This window comes from Tupaia chinensis, unplaced genomic scaffold (genome assembly GCF_000334495.1).
Source record: "Tupaia chinensis unplaced genomic scaffold, TupChi_1.0 Scaffold000208_1, whole genome shotgun sequence".
NCBI lineage: Eukaryota > Metazoa > Chordata > Mammalia > Scandentia > Tupaiidae > Tupaia > Tupaia belangeri.
This window is the reverse complement of record NW_006159683.1, coordinates 1,078,363-1,096,198: the sequence shown is the minus strand read 5'-3', so window position 1 is coordinate 1,096,198 and position 17,836 is coordinate 1,078,363. Positions and strand designations below refer to the sequence as shown.

Genomic DNA, 17,836 nt, shown 5'->3' with positions numbered 1-17,836 from the left:
CAGAGAGAGACATAGAGACAGAAAGCGAGAAATCACCCCCCAGAGGGGATGGTCATGCTGCAATCCCTTCTCCTCCATTCTCCTCTCGGGATCTTGGGCACACACGCACACGCGCCCGGCGTGAGTTCTAAGTCACTGGGTCCGGGACACAAACCGCGGTCAACTACGTGGGAGTCCAGCAACATAGCCATTATGCTAACTGCTGGTTCCCAATAGTCCTTTATTAGTTGCCTTACACAGTAGATTTATTCTTTAAAATTGAGCTATAAATAAAATATAATTTATTCAGGATAGTAGCTATCCGAAAAATTCTGTAACACATTTCTTCTTAAAATAATAATATTTATATGTTCCAATTGTTTGAGATTTAGTCATGTACATGCTACTACAAAATGTTTTTTTCATCTGAAAGGAAAAATCATTTAAAAGTATGCATTATGGTGGTGGTTGGTATGCACTAAGCAAAACATTTTTTAAGCTTGTTTATTTACTCCTCCAGAAAGAAAGAGACGTAGGCAATCCCAACAGAGTCTTTGCGATCCACCCCTAGTCGCAACCAACCTGGATCCTGGGAGCATGTGTGCGTCCCTGTCCTGCTCAGAGAAGGTCCCGAGACAAGAACCCAGGACCTTTCCCATGTGGGTCTAGTTGCATTTCTACTGTGCTACCACCTGGCCCCTAAAACTAGTTTTAATACCAGTAATGGCAATTAATACCAGTAATGGCAAGTCAAGCCCCACATGAAAGGCTTGAATTTTGTCAGTCATAAGAAAATGCTATCCATGAACACTAAAAGTGTAATGCTATTCCTGGATGGCGAAATGACACATAAGCGTATCAGACATGCTTGTCAGCCCTTCCAGAGCTACAGCTCCATTTATACAACTAATCATCACCATGCTGAGTGTGTGTCTCCTTGTGGAAAATACTCATATTCTGCCAGTTGAGAATGCAGAATTTGCTAAAAAACAAGAAGAGGCCCAAATCCATTTTTGTTGTTACAAGATAGTAAATTCCTGAGACCTAGCACAGTTTCTGGCGCACATAGGGGGCCGATGTAATTCCTTTATTTGTCAAGCGAATGAATAAGAAGTCCTTACAAACAATGTCAACTAAGCACTGTGTACTCCAGGAAATGAGCCTTTACGTGACCCAGTAATACAGATGTTCATGCAAAGGCTATCGCATAGTCTGAAGACTTAGAAATGATCAAGACAAGACCTGAGAGCTCAGACCGCCCCACTCCTTCATTTCCCTAGACCTCTCTGCACCCAGTTTCCTTACCTAGAAAATGGCATAGCTATTGCCTCCTGCTGGCCCCTTGTGAAATACTTTGAACACAGGTCTGGGTTACAAAATCTAGTGCCAGTTATAATTATGCACGTAAGTAGGAAATCCAATGATCCCAACAAACGCAATTACCATTACTGAAACCAAAGCACTGCAAAAGTTTACTGCCTTTCCCCCACCCCCCCCCACAATCTGTATGAAGTTCACTTCCTGTTTTCTTCACCTTGTGAAAACTCTGATTCTAAGAAATGACCCTCCACATCTGGAGCATACCATCCACACCTTTCAGCTCACTCTTCGTACCTAATTAACTGAGAGATGAGCCCTTCTGACTTGGATGGGGCGAGCAGTTGCTGACTAATTTTCTTAAGTTCCCAGTGAGACATTCACAGCACATTAGCGTCAGGCATCACTTTTATTGATGTTATTGCTATAATATGGAGTGATTTATGATAGCAAGTTAAGTGGAACGACCTACCAGGATGAAGCAGGTTGGAACTAGCAGCTGATCCTGACATCTCTAAACCTCAGCCAAGCAGAAACCACAGCCCCCTTTCCTTCCCGTGCACTCACCTGTCCTTCAGGTCAACAACTCCTGGCTGCCTCTGTCATGCACATTTGTCAGCAAAGTCTTTTTGATATTGGTGCTTCTTTCTTTTGAGGTTATTACAGGGGTTTGTATCTACTTTGTACCAAGCATGGCTCTATGCTATTTTACGTGTTTTCTGATTTAATCCCCAAAGTGCCCTGTGACATCTATCCCCATTTGACAGAGAGGAAGGTGTGGCTCAGTTAGGTAAACTGCCCAGAGACCTGGAGCTAAGCACAGGTGAAGCAGAGCTCCACAGCCGTCCTGTCTGACTTAGCTCTGGCTTTCCTGTCACTCCACCACTCATCGCTGTCACCATCTGATGGATGAACCTTTCCAGAGCCTATTCTAGAAAAGCAAGAGGCAGCATTTTGTGAGTGCAGTTAATTTGTTGGCTCTCCTTTTTAGTTGTGCCTGAATTGTCTGCAGGAACATTTGTGACTGAATTGTCTGCAGGAACAAAAGCTTGCTTTATTTTTTTCTTAAACATAAAGCAGCCTTTATGACAAGCACAACTCTGTCATCCCCGCCTTCCTCAAGTCTTAAGCTTATTTGGAAGAAAATGGCTCATGGGTTTTTTGTTTTTTGTGGGGTTTTTTTGTTTGTTTGTTTGTTTTTTGCTAACTTTTCAATAAAAATTCTTCTACTCACTACTCCATTTCAAATCAAATAACTTGTTTTACTTGCCATGTATTATGTATATGGTTGCAATTAAAGTAAAACTGAATGATTAAGTATGTGTGTTTCTCCAATATAGTTTATACACTTCATCAGACACTTGGAGCAAAGTACCTCGACTATCCCAGCAAGTGTCATGAATAGCTAGATATTACAGAATGGTCCTGAAATACTTTTTCAACTCCCATTTATTATAATTAAGCTAAAAAATTCAAGAGTTCACCTTTCTTCAAATACAGAAAAAGTTATTTGAACAAACAACTATTTGAGAAGAAAAGAATTTATATTCTCTATAAGAACTTATATTCTCTGATAGTGAGGAATAACCAGGAATTTTACATTTTCTAGAGTCAAAAGATGGCACCCTGTGGGCTGGATGATGGCATGGCAGTGGACTGGGACCCTCGGCTGAGCAGATCCATGTGGGAATACTCCACATGGCCCTGCTCTGGGACCTTTCTAAGCATACTGGGCACACGTGTGCCTGAGATCGGGGGCTGATCACGGCATCAGCACTCTGTCGGGGGTGCTCTCTCTGTCTGTCTCTCACACAGGCACCTGTACATCATGGAAGAAGGGAACAGGCTTTAAGAAAAGGATTTTTAAGATGGTAGCTTAAATACATGCTTTTACTCCCCTCTCCCCACTCTAGCCTAATTAATATGATACTATGAGATTTTCAAGAATTTCCAAAACCCATAGAGAGGAAAAGATAAGAAAGATAGACAGCAACAATCAAGTCTGACAAAGAAGAAGAAAGGTGAATTAACTAAGAAGCAGGAAGGAAAGGTGACAGTGCACCTGATTTACATCCTGTACTCCCAAGAGACTCAGGCTTGATGGAATCCAGAACTAATGGAAGTACTGGGTTGTCTGAAAAGTCATGATGCATTTTTGCATAGAAAAAAATACTAATTTTTCTGACAATCCAGTAAAAATTATGGTAAAGCAAAGACAGGGGTTGATTTGAAGTCTGTTAAGAATGAATGAAGAACAGCACTATGGTCTGCTGGTTAAGAAAGCCAGGTCCCACATGGCCAATAGCTGTTCAAATCCCAGCCCTGGTAACTTGAAAAATATGCACTGAATGCATGTATGTGCATGACCCAAATTCTGACAGGACGGAGAAATGAAGAAAGTGATTGTGGTGTGACCACACCCCAGTGAGGGGTGCTTTCTCCCTCTCTTTGTTTTTTGTTTCTCTTTCTCTGATGACCACATGCACCTTTTTTTTTTCCCCCGAGGTTTTCGCGATAAGGCACGTGCACTCACCATTCAGACAGAGAGAGACAGAGAGACTGAAAGTGAGAAATCACCTCCCAGGGGGGATGGTCACGCTGCAATCCCTTCTCCTCCATTCTCCTCTCGGGATCTTGGGCACGCACGCACACACACCCGGCGTGAGTTTAAGCCACCTGGTCCGGGACATGAACTGCGGTCGACTACATGGGAGTCCAGCGACATAGCCATTACGCTAACTGCTGGTTCCCACCACATGCACCATCTGTCAACCTAAAAAAAAAAAAAAAAAATTAGTTCCTTAGATGCCTTCCATATTCAGCACAATTACCCCTCCTTACCCCAGCAAAAGCCTAGAGTTTTATTCTCTGAAGACGAGGTGACAACACAAAGTACCCATACAGAGATCAGGTGAAGGTTTGAGATCGTCAGTCTTCTATTCCCAGAAAGCTCAAAAGAGCCAGTAGCCAGGCTTAGTATCCTCCAAGAGGGAAAAAAAGGCAGGGCCATCTGACCAAAAGAAACAGGCTGACCTGACCTATTAGGTCATTGGGAAAGTCATGACATATTTTTCTGTTTTTCCATGTAAAAATGCATCATGACTTTCCTGATGACCCGATATACAGTAAAGACCAGAGTCAACAAACCCCATTTGGGTGCTCCAAGATTTCAAATAGTTTTTTAGGGCCACACACTTTAACTTAAAGAAACAGCGAAATAGAGGAGAAGATAGTTGAAAAAAATCTAATATGCCAGGTTATCACCAAAAACAAAGAACATGGGGCTAGGTGGCGATGTGGTGGTATTACAAGTGGACCCACATGAGAAAGGTCCTGAGTTCACCTCCAAGGTCCTCCCTGAGCAGGTCAGGTGTGAGCCTATGATCTTGGCCTGTGAGAGTGGGGTGGGTCACGACATGAGGACCCTTTTGGGGTGCCTGTCTTTCCGTCTCTCTCTCTCTCTGTCTCTGTCTCTCTCATGAGAGAAATAAGCAAATTAACTTTAAAAATGAGAAAAAATCAGAGAAACAGCACATGCAGAAGAAAAAAACTAAACAACAAAAGCAAAAACACCTGTCATTAACATCATTAGCAATGTAACATATTGCATCCATGAGGGTGCAAAGAATGAATGCTATTATGAAATATATCCAGCAGGGAGTAAAGAACTCTTGAAAATAGAGTATATAGCAGAATTTTTTTAATTCTATAAAAATACTGGAAAATAAAGTACAAAAATTTTCAGGGATTAGAATAAAGAAACAAATAAAATGACTAATCTATTAATAAAATGGATAAGGAAATTATACAGGATGGATCCAAATGGCACAATGTCCAAATAATAGACATTACAGGGAGGGGGGGAGAAAAGACAGAAGAGTACTAAAGAAGTAATTTTATAAAGTGTCCTAGAATTGATGGATGTTTTTAAACTGATGGGTCTCTAACCCATGCATGAAAACAGACATGTCCTGGGACCAGCAGTTAGCGTAATGGTTATGTCACTGGACTCCCATGTAGTCGACCACAGTTTGAGTTCCGGACCTGGTGGCTTAAACTCACGCTGGGCGTGTGTGCATGCATGCCCCAGATTCCAAGAGGAGAATGGAGGAGAAGGGATTGAGGCATGGCCATCCCCCCTGGGGGGTGACTTCTCGCTTTCTGTCTCTCTGTCTGTCTGGTGAGCGCACGCGCCCTATAGCAAAAAACTCTTAAAAAAAAAAAAAAAAAAAAAAAACAGGCGTGTCCTAAAGGGATCTGAGCACACCATTTCGACTGCCAAGTCCCTACTCTTAATCACTGCACCATATCGCCCCCTCCCCTTTTCCCCAAGAAGTCATGCGTCTATGTGAAGTAACTAGTTTTTAAAGTTTGGCAGCTAATTTAGTGTTTGTTAAAACACTCCAAGCTGGCACCAGCAGTTGGCATGCCTATGTCGCTGTGCTCCCCTGTGGTTGACTGCAGTTCAAATCCCAACCCAGTGGCTTAAACTCACACCGGGTATGTGTGTGTGCATGCCCAAGATCCTGAGAGGAGAATGGAGGAGAAGGGATTGTGGCATGGCCATCCCCCCTGGGGGTGATTTCTCGCTTTTTGTGTCTCTGTCTTGGTCTTCCTGGCGAGCACACGCGCCCTATACCAAAAACCTCTCAAAGGAAAAAAAAAAAAAAAAAACACTCCAAACTGAGCAAAGCATGGCTTAGTGACTTCTTCTCAGGTAGTGGAGAATTACAACATGGCACCAGGTGTGCAAACCATGACTGAGCTCCCTAGAGCATGCGTTGCCACACTGTATGGCAGTGACAGAGGCAACAGCTCACACAGATTTGGATCCACTTCTGAGTTCAACTACATTCTCTAGTGAGCATCCAGTCCGATGGACGTTTCAGGTCTAGGTATGGATGTGGTTGAAAAAGAAAGAAAACAGGGACCAGCAGTTAGCGTAATGGCTATGTCACTGTACTCCCATTGTAGTCGACCGCGGTTCGCATCCTGGACCCAGTGGCTTAAAACTCACGCCGGGTGCATGTGTGTGCATGCCCAAGATCCTGAGAGGAGAATGGAGGAGAAGGGATTGTGGCGTGGCCATCCCCCTTGGGGGTGATTTCTCGCTTTCTGTCTCTGTCTGTCTGGTGAGTGCACGCACGCTATAGCAAAAAAAAAAAAAAAAACAAGAAAGAAAGAAAGAACAGACGCTAGTAGATGGGAGAATGACCACCATACATATCTACAGACTGAAAGGAGATTCAGACCTCTCTGCAAAGCTGTGTAGGTTTGTCCAAGTGCTTGCAGTGTCATTTTCCTCTGTTGGAAAGATGACAGAGGTGGGTGTGATCTCTGCTGTTATTTGGCTTCTCAAGCCATTTCAGTGGAGTATGGAATTTTCAAAAAGCCAAAGGAGACACTGAGTGCTTTGTGACAATTACTACACCTTGGCAAAACATTGTATAATACATTGGCAGATGCTAGATAAGTTACACTTTCTGGTAATAAGATTTTTTTTTTATTATTTTGGTACCCTATGCTCAGAATGATTTGAAGTTTTGAAATATGACATGACTAAAAATGCTAGAGGAATTACATTAAATCATGGAATGAAGGTTTAAATTATGAATGAATTCTAGTGAATAGAATGTTTTGCATTCTTTGCTAGGAGCAAAGAATAATGATTAAATGAAGTCCTATTAACATTTACATGGACTAATTTAGAAAGTAGGTAAGGTATTGGTATATGTTTTTGCCTTTCCTTTAAATGTTGTGCTGAGATATAAAGCCATCTGTTCTTGTGCATAAACATTTTCCTAAAATTCATAAGGGATTATAGAGTATGATATGGTTCTATGATTATTATGGGGAGATCAGACTGCTTATAATAAAATCTTACTTTGGGGGCCTTTTAAAGGTCTCTAAAAGGAAATCACTCCAGGCTTCAGGTTGGCAAAACATGTCTTGGAGGCAAATTGTGTTTTGGATTTTTTTTTTTTTTTTGCATGTGTGTGTGTATTGATATGCTTAATTTTAAGTAGCAAACTCCTAAATTAATTAAATCAGGATTTCTTTGTACTTAAATGGACTGTAATTAATTTCAAATATAATTCTAAGTAGACTCATTTCTAATTATTTTTCTTTTTCATCAAATGTAAATATTCCTAAGAAGATTTATGAAACTCAAAGTTCACTGTGCAGAATAAAAGTTATTATCTGTAAGTGCAATAAAAGTTACACATACGTGTTTAACATATCAGTATGTATAAAAATTTAGTTAACTAGTAACACAATATTTACTACCCACAATAAAAAATAGTCATTTTCCAGAATATTTTGATACTTTCTAGGTATAAATTTGTAAGCAGAATTTAAAGATTTATATATCATCTAGCAAAAGAGTTCCTTCTGGGGAAAAAAAAGAATGAATTTTAAATCAATGATTTTTACCCACTATTCCACCCAGTGTGGTTGAGTAGAGTAGCCTGTTTCCATTCCCTGTGCTATCTCCTCCCTGAAAAGGAGTGGTGGGAGGGGTGGAAGAAAGAACCACAGGCCAGTGCCACTCAGGGGAGCCCTTAATTGAATGTAATACTATCCTATTGGGGTACACACCCTTCTGGTCTTCTTTTGAGAATCACTGATTAAAACAGATTTAAATCTGATGGGCAGCTTTCCAATTGCTTTCTCCAGTTACATATTTTAAATAACTTTCCTTAGTTTTTAGGTTTTATTTGTTTGTTTTTGTAGAGAGATTTTTGCTATAGAGTATATGTGCTCACGCTCACCAGAGAAACAGAGAGAAACAGAGAGACAGAAAATGAGAAATCACCCCCAGGGGTATGGCCATGCCATAATCCTTTCTCCTTCGTTCTCCTCTTGGGATTTTGAGCATGCACGCTCATACACCCGGCATTAGTTTTAAGCTGCCTGGTCAGGAACTCAAACAACGGTCGACTATGTGGGAGTCTAGCAACACAACCATTATGCTAGATTCAACTTCATCCCCCAGTGGGCATCCAGCCTGATGGACATTTCAAGTCTAGGTATGGATGTGGTTGAAGAAGAAAGAAAAGACACTAGTAAGCGTGAGGATGGGCACCATACATGTCTACAGACTGAAAGAAGATCCGAACTTCTCTGCAAAGCTGTGTGGGTTTGTCCAAGTGCTCGTGGTGCCATTGTCCTCTGTTACAAAGATGACAGAGGTGGGTGTGATGTGCTGTGTGGCCTCTGCTGTTATTTGGTCTCACAAGCCATTTTAGTGGGATATGGATTTTTAAAAAATGGTCCCTAGCTTTTAGGTTTACAAATACTTTAACATAAACACGTTTTATACATATAATAGTCATATTTCTAATTTATTTGCTGATCATCTTTGTTAGCCTATCATCTTTATTTGCATTAAGTTAGTATAAAACAAGAAATCTATAGTAGTGGGTAAATGAAGGCTATAAAGATATGATTATTCTATCTGCATTATTACAGCACCATCCAGTAGAAAACCAGGGGACCCGCTAGTCATTTCAGATATCAAGAAAGGGAGCGTGGCACACAGGTAAGTAAAATAGATTTTCTGGTTCCTTCCAAGGCATCTCTGAATTTAAGCAGAAATAACCCCTTCCACACCCAAGGTATATTTGCTCGTAGATCAGTATTGTCCAGGCAGCCACTATTAACTGATCACATTTGACATCCCTAGTATCAATGACTACACAGATATCCCCCTTCATATCAACTTATTTCTGCATCTAGTGAAGACAACAATCAGCTGGAAATGTTTTCTAGGATCTTTCATGAGTCCAGCATAGGCTGTCTTTCACTAATCATCTTTTGTCCTTCATTTTCCAGCTAAAAAACTGAAAGCCCTGACTTTGAGAGGTACCCTGCATGGAAGGTTAGGGAACCTCACCAGGCTTTAATATTTTCTAGTCACAGGTGGGAGGTGTAGTGGGGCATGCATTTGGGGGAGAGCGCCCAAAAGAAGGAAGAGAATGGATGCTAGGAAGCAATTAGCAGCATCTATCAATCATAGACACGATGCAGAGAGGACAGTTCTTACAAATGCATGAGGATATATGTGCACATAAAACACATGCGCATACGAAGTTCTTCTCGTCTTTATTACATTATGCACCTTAAAAACTTTGAACATATCTGCCCTGGCTCTCAGCCAGTACTAGATTTCCAAGAACTAGCATCAGATTCTTCAATACCTTCTCTTCCTCCTCCAACCACAGTGAGATTTCAGGTGCAGATGGAACTGGCAGACTCCAAGTCTCAGGCCTCTTCTAATTCCATCCCACCTTGACTTCCTTCACTCCTGCAGCTTCTCCTAGTAATCTGGACTGCCAAGGGCTAAAAGGGATGCACTGGCGTGGAGGAAGCTGTAGGCACACAGGTCTCTGCAGGCCCCATCCTGTTCCTCTCCCTTCCTGGGAACTTTAGGCTTCACAAGTGGAGTTTAGATAGGTGCCCTGGTTTAACTAAAGAAAGTATAGAAAAATGTTAGTAATATTTTACAATTAAATGTCATGGCCGTCATCTCATCCTGGAAACGCGGTGAGGGTTGTCAATAAAGTGCAATTTAAAAATAGTGGAAGAACCTCTTTTCCACTAAAGACGACCATAATGTACATTATGCTAATGCCTCTTGAAATGGCTTGTGTAAGTGCTCATTATCAGTCATGTGTTATTCTGCATTTATGAACAGAACTGGAACCCTGGAACTTGGGGATAAATTACTTGCAATAGATAACATCAGGCTGGATAACTGCTCCATGGAAGATGCAGTTCAGATCCTGCAGCAATGTGAAGACCTGGTGAAGCTTAAAATCCGCAAAGATGAAGATAACTCAGGTATGGATGGCATCTCTAGTTAAGACTGATTTTTCTGTTTGCCCACCTGACATAACAGATAGGAGATCTTAATGTTTTACACCCAACAGCTGGCTGTTAGCATTGCAGGAGTGTTTTACATGGTTTAAAGGGTCTTTAAATTGTGCATTGAGAATATAGTATGAATTTTAAATAATAGTTATTTTTAAGACTTATATTATTTTATTTTTATTATTATTTTTAATATGACCAGAAAGACACAGTGGGTGGGAGGGGGTGTGAGAAAGCAAGCTGCCAGGTCCAGGACTCAAACTGCAGTCAGCCATTTGGGAGTCTAGCACCCTAACCATTATGCCACCTGCCAGCTCCAATAGTTCTTTTAAATGATGTAATTAAAATATCTTCATTACAGAAACATTATTATAGTTGTATTAAAATGATGTTTTTACAACAATAAAAATGTATTCTCTCAGAGATTTGGAAGTTAGAAGTTCGAAATCATTGTCAGCAGGACCACACTCTCTCTAAAGGCTCTAGGACAGAATTCCTCCTTGCCTTTTCTAGCTTCTGGTAGTTGCTCCAATCCTTGTCATTCCTTGGCTTGGACCAAAATAACTCCAATCTCCTTTGTGTCATCAAATCTCTAAAGAAAAAAACTAAGTCACCACCCAATATCTCACTAATGCAATGGAACGAGTCACTTTCCAGTCTTTGTTGATATTTACATTATGTAGTTATAACTGTAGTAGTGAATGTTGTATATTTTTAGTTAACTTTATATATATATATTATATATATATATATGTTTTATTTATTACCTGTAATTTGTTTAATATTTTTCTTTTCTTAGTTAGATGGCTTCCAGTTGTCTCGTTAGTGTTATTATAGATGCCTAGTGCATAGATACCTTTTTTCTTCTTTTAAATTATTTCATTAGAATATATCTCTAGAAGGAGAGTCTTAGGCCAGAATAAAAAGGAAATTCTTATGGTTCCTAATGTGTCTTATACCATGCTGTTTTCTGAAAGGGAAGCATCCATTTTAGGGGTCTTTAGTAGTGTGACTAGATGGAGCAGTGGGCCTCACACGTCAGGTCTCAGACTCACCTGGAGCTTGTTAAAACACAGATCCCAGGTGGGGCCTGTGAGTCTGCACTTCTAGTCAGCAGTAGGTGGCACTGCTGCTGTAGTGCCAGGAGCACATTCCTGTAGCGCTGCAATAGAAGCCCATTTATCTGATTACGAGAACCTAGAAGTAATTGGAAAGAGTCCATTAATCTAGAGTCAACTAATGTGGGGAAAATGATATCTATCCATTGCATAAACATTTAATTTAAAATTTTGCTAATTTTATGGGTGAAGTCAAGGCCTTCCCTGTGAATATGATCCTACAGGTATAGTTACAAGTCTGTTTGCCTAAATCATACTCATATAAGTTTATCATTTCCAGGGGTTTTTTCCCTAATATTTTTCCTCAATGTTTTAGAGTATGTTCTCTATGCAATTAAAAGTAATTTTTTGTTGCCTAGTGATCCCTTACTAAATCTTTCCAAAGCATATATTTTGTTTTCATAGAACAACTACATTTATTCCATAGGTTATGTAAAATTAATTAAAGTACATGGTCATAATAACAAACACGACTGGCATGAACAAACTTGGAAATAAGCATAAATGACTCTGAATTTTTAAGTTCACAATTCCAGCAGCAGCAGGAACAGAAATGCACAAGGGACTAGAGAGAAACCTGTTGGTCGGGAGCATTGGCCCGTACGTTTTATAGTGGAGTATGGAGAGCCGCCATCAACCCAGTACATTGGTTGGGTGGAGCTTGGTTAAAAGAACTTCTTCTGTATTTAATTTCATTCTAAGCAGTAATGAATTAATGAATTGTGTCAATACTCTGGAATCTCCCATTATCAAATCCTCTAAATTAAGAGTTCACATGGTCATGTCAGGCCATGTGTTTATAATTTCTATTCAAAGTGGGAAAAAAAATCAGTAGTTATGTCAGTCAGTGCAGTTGATCATGATGACTATATCCATATATATTTTGTAACTGGTGCTTAAAAAATATGCATAGGTTTATATTCATTATTTCCAAAGCAACTGATTTCCTGTGGCTACATTTGCATTCTTTGCCTACAAGCTTGCTTCAATTCCATGTGCTTTGGGGGATTTATTTCAAAAGAGAGTTAGAGCCTCCAGCATCAGTTTGGGTTCTGTCCCAGCAAAAAGGCAAAGTCTTTCGGAGAAACTGCCGCATGATCTGCCGGGCTCAGCAGATCGAAGCTACCTTCCTTGCAGAGTGGAAAAGCCAAGCCAGAGATGAATATGTATGGTGTGCACAGTTGGCAACGTGTCCTATTTCAAAGCCAAGCTGTGCAGACACGTTGGCAGGAGTGTCAGAAACAACTGAGCACTTGAAGAGCTGGATCTTTTTTTTTTCAATTGTTGATTTGCTTTGGATTATTTTTTCCCCTTCACACCTTTCTCCTACAATCTCCATGTGTAATATAGTAATTATCATGCTTATTAAGGAATTTTCAAGAGTTTTCAAAAGTTCTATTTTAAAAATCCTAAGTCCTTCCACTGAAAAATATATATACACCCAAAATAAGACAGTAAATATTGATGTGAGAGACATATTTACCCAAGCCAGATTGCAAAATATTGGGTCATCAAGAAAATCATGACACATTTGTGCCTAGAAAAATACATCCTGACTTTCCCAATGACCTCGTATATACTCATCCAGATATGTTTTTATAACAGATAACTTCAGATAATTATCTGATCATTGATTTGGGAGAATTTATGTGATCTAGTATATTCCCTCATGAGATTATAAATATAATTTGAGTAGCTTAAGTCTTTTCTATTCAAAGCAAAACAAGGGGGTAAAACCCAAAATGTTAACTGTAAAACCTAGTTCAAGGAAGATCATGTGGTCACAAAAAGTGTACCCTTTAAAATTGGACCTGAGTTCCAAGTCCAGTTCTACCACATTTGAGCTATGCAAGTTTAGGCAAGTTAGTAAACGTGTATGAGATCCGGTTCCATTTTCAGTAATGTGCACATCATAATGCCCACCTCAAGGGAACAGTTTGAAGAAGCTGGAAGAGATATTTACTGGCATGGTCAATATCCAGCAAGTGTAAACTATTTTTGTTATAATTACCTCCTGAATCCCTTTCTCTGATTCTTGGTCAAGATACAATTGAGTGGAAAATAAGCATTGATCCTTACAACAGTCACCAATTTTAAAAGTTCGATGCTGTGCTTAATCTGAAAATTATGCTGGTGACTTGAACAAACATGGACTAGATGCCATCCTTTGTCTCAGTATTTTTGAATGGTAATATTCAGTATATAGTCTCTCCTCCTTGAAATACTGCTTATATTAATATTGTACTTTCTATACTCCAGGAGTTTTCCGGTTCTTTCTTTAACTGTTTGCTCCTCTCCATCTGTCAGCGATGGTCCTCTCATCAGTCATATATAACTTGGTTTCCTAAGCTAGCCAGTACTACAGTTGGGTCTAACAGATGTCACTTCAAACTGTAAGCATTTCTTCCAGCTGCACTAGTCTCCCTGCTCTGCCATGTACCTTACCCAAGAAAATATCAAACTATTCCCAGATGTTGTTCAAGTCTCTGCTTTTTAGTCATGCCATCAGTATTTCCTTAGTGCCCATGAGATACCACTACTATGCTAGGTACGACCAGTTCTTAGAGAAAAATGATACAATCCCTGCCCTTAACTCGATTACCACCAAACAGAAGACCCAGAAGAAAATGAATATTTAGCAATAGGATGAACGTTCTTGAGTATGCATAGACTGCCAAGAGAATGTGGAGGCATCCATTTGTGCCTGTAAAGTACAAGGAAATGATTCTAAAAAAGTTGGTCTTGGAAGAATTTGGGTGGCAATGCAAGTTAGAGACAGAATGGCACCTCCTGGGAGGCAGATGTGGCTGAAGCACGAAGTGTGTGTAAGGTGAGCTAGAAAGTTCTACTGGACCAAAACCATTATGAAAACCATGTTAAGAAATGTGAAGTTTAGGGGCCATCAGGTGGCATAGTGGTTAAGGTGCTGGACTTCCACGTGGGCAACCACGGTTCAAGTGCCAGATCCGGTGCTTGAAATTCATGCCAGGTGTGTGTGCATGAGTACCCAAAATCCCTAGAGGAGAATGGAGGGGAAGAGATTGCAGTGTGGCCATCCCCCTGAGGGGGGTGATTCCTCATTTTCTCTATCTCTCTCTGTCCTTCTGGGGAGCACACATGCCTATAGCAAAAATCTCAAAAGAAAGAGAGAAAGAAAGGAAAGGAACAGCAAAGAAAAGGAAAGGAAATGAAAGGAGAGGAGAGGAGAGGAGAGAAGAGAAAGAAGTTTACCCCAAAAGCCAGTGGGAAATCATTAAAGGGCTAAAATCCAGGGAGTGAGGCTGCCACATTTGGTTAGTGATCACTGGCTGTGATCATTTTGCTAAAGTGTTGAATGAGGCATTCAAGAGAGTCTGAATTAACTCTGTTTCTAGTCCAGACTTAGAGAGCAAAAGAATGAAATGATCAAGAACACTGGACTGGCTTCATAACTGACAAGTTAGGAAATGGGCAAATTAATCTCTCAGTCATCAGTTTCTCATCTATAAATGTCCATTTCGTACCTACTTTACATGACCATTTTAAGGAAAAGGAGATAATATATTGAAGCATTCACCAATAATGCTTCCATCTAGTAAGCTCCAATGAATGCTACCTGTCAACAGCCATTATTAGGACTTTAAAAAAATTAATTTTAGCTTAATTTTATGATGATCAAATCTTTTGGAACACTTGAGGTTGTAGACATTTTCCCTTCTCAAGATTCAGTCCCCTTTCTGCCTTCAGTAGCTTTTGCATTTAGGATCTTTCATTATTATAGAAACATATCTTGAACAGAGCCAAATGGTTCTCAGATGAGTCCAAGGCTCCAGGACAATGGCTGCTATCCAAAGCCCAGGTCCACAAAGATGCAAATAAGCCTCCTGAAATAAAATCTGCTGTTTTGCTTTGATTGCATCTGGGTCCAATGTAAATGAAGGGAGTTTAGAAATCTGGCTAGATCCTGACAAAGAACCCTGAAGCAAAGCAGTAGAGACTTCTTGGGGGAGAGGTGGGAGCTCTCAAATCTGTCCCATATAGTTCCGAAGCACCTGCTCTGTATTACTGTCTTGTGTCAATCAGTGATACAGCTGTTAATGATTTCTTAATGTAGAGTACCTTATTTCTCATATATAGCATGTCTTTAGAGACCACAGATTCCATGTTTTCCCCTCACAGGCTCTAATTTGTAGACAAAAGTATTCCTAGACCTCATCTGGTCCCATCTGAAGCAAATTACCCTTATACATTTCCAGGAAGAGTCTTATGCAAATACAGTCTTCGTACCAGTTAAATCTGTCCTTCAAAGATTTGCGGTTTCATATTTTCTTTTCAGTTCATGAGTGCTAAGCCAAATGGGGTAATTTTTAGCAGCTTTCCCCCTAAAATCTAAATTTGAATAGCAGAGATATACCTCCATCAAAAGCAGTCAATTATGATCCTGGCTGTGTTGGGAGCAGTGCTAGAGGGTGTGTTGGCAAGAAGCAGGCTGCACAGAGAACCTGTGATGAGCCAGCAGTGATGGCATCATGCTCACTGCTGCTGCACCCATGTGGGAAGGTCCAGGTTCGTATCCAGAGAACTTTCTGTACACACTGATGTGCGTGAGCGTACCATACCCTCTACTGGAGCTTCCTATCTCTCTCTCATAGAAGAAGCAAAGTAAAGAAAACCAAACCTTTGATAAGAAAAAGAAAGTACTCTAGCTTTATTTCATGTTTAAACTCTCAAAGTGATGACTCTCAAACTTGAGTGTGCATTAGATCTGCCAGAGAGCTTGCCAACACAGTGATTGTCAGGCCCCTCCCCCATAGCTTCCGATTCCTGCAGATCTAGGGTGGGGCCTGGAATTTGTATTTCTAACAAGTTCCCAGATGATGCTGAAGCTGTTGGTCTTTGAATTTACAGTTTGAGAAAGGGCCCTAGCTTTCAGACATAACTGATCACTTGCCTAATTGAATTCTAAACATATTACAACTCTTTAGGCCTCTTTTACCACATTATTTTAACATGATCAGGTAAACTGAACACACAATAGTCAGAAAACTGTAGGGAGTATGGCTCTAAATGGTTTATTTTCTCAGGCCCTGTCCAAAAACCAAGAAATTTAGCCATACTCTAAAATTAATTCCATCACTTTAGTTGAAGTGAACTTTGATTGACCTGTACACGTCTGCCTTCCAAAGGCTCTCTCCCAAATCCAAGCCTCCTATTTGGCCATAGAAGCAGCTGCCATTATGGATTCAAGCCAGAGAGTGTTCATTTCGTTAAACAGGCGGCACTCAAGAAGCCTGCAAATAACGGTGCAGATAAGTAATGCAGTAATTTTGCATCTGTTCCATGGTCCCATTAATTTTCTTAACTAGGGCTGAGCAGAGCAAACAAGTAGTCTGGCCCCCTTTCATGTCTTTCACTAATAGTTGTAAACCGTCTGTTGTGATATAAATGCTGCTTATAATATCATTAACATCTGCTTAGGCTCACTTTGAAACTTACTAGTGATTCTGCATATTTCCTTCTTAGAAAGTTTCTGTTCTGGTTAAACACTCTAGTGTTTCTTTCTAAGCTTTCTGAGCTGGAGCAGCCTCAAGGAGAGAGGATCTTGGCATGCTTCCACTTCAAAAATGGTCTGAGCATCCTTTGCTAAATGGCAGTTATTACCCTCCTCCTAAGCTGCAGAGTCTTACAGATGCCAGTTGGGCCAAAGCCTGAGAAGGCAGATGGAATTGGAAGTTCAGCCTGGAGTTGACTCAGTTCTCTTGGAGCAGTGGAGAGAGGAAGTTCTAGGTTTGCTGATCCCCAAAGTGGCAGTCTAAGTATTAGTCGCACACTTTGACTGAGCCAGGTTGGCTTTGCATCACCTGTTTTGGAGAAGGAAAGTAGATCTTGGTGAAGCCGGGGATTGACTTGCAAAGCTCTCTAGGTGTCTCTCCTGGGAACCAGTGATTATATGCTAACATGTATTCATTCTTTTGCTCATTCACTCAAATATTTATCGGATTCTCCTTGATGCCAGTCATAGTTTTAGACTGTGTGAATAGGAAGATAAATATCCTATTTAAAGGGCATTTTATTCTAATGACAAAGACAAATAGAGAGATAATTACAGCACAGAGCAAAAGCTTTGTGCTAGAATATGCACTCTAGATGGCAAAAATTGATTCTTGAGGAGCAAGGAAATCTCAGATAGTACAGAGTACCTGCATGACCTGTGGTCTCCCAAGCTCAACCCAACATGACTAATCCTTGTTCCTTAGTGTTTAACTTCTCTTATTAGGGGGAATTCAATTTTAATTTAATTTTTTTGGTTGGGTACGAGAATGAAAATGGAAAGTTAAGAAACACCAGAAGAAAGCACGGGAGTTTTGGGATCTCCTAGGAAAAGCCTCTAGCTCCTCTTTAAGGAGCCAGGAACACTCCTTAAAAGATTAGATATCGGAGCCAAGTTTCAAAGAGTAGAAATTCTCCAGGAGAACAAATGGAAGGAAGACATTTGCGCACAGGAAGTATGTGTGCAAGGAGGGAAGATATTTTCTAGAAAAGTGCTTTTCGAGAACCTGCAGCGGTTC

The 17,836-nt window shown here is 40.4% G+C and overlaps 1 protein-coding gene across 1 annotated transcript in view; it reads left to right on the top strand.

Annotated features, from left to right (window-relative positions):
* Positions 1 to 17,836, top strand: part of GRIP1 (glutamate receptor interacting protein 1) — a 236,442-nt gene that overhangs the window by 172,165 nt on the left and 46,441 nt on the right. The window contains exons 17-18 of the mRNA XM_027771356.1: positions 8,770 to 8,839; positions 9,995 to 10,140. Of these exons, the coding sequence (XP_027627157.1) occupies positions 8,770 to 8,839; positions 9,995 to 10,140 (216 nt within the window). The remainder of the gene's footprint in view (positions 1 to 8,769; positions 8,840 to 9,994; positions 10,141 to 17,836) is intronic.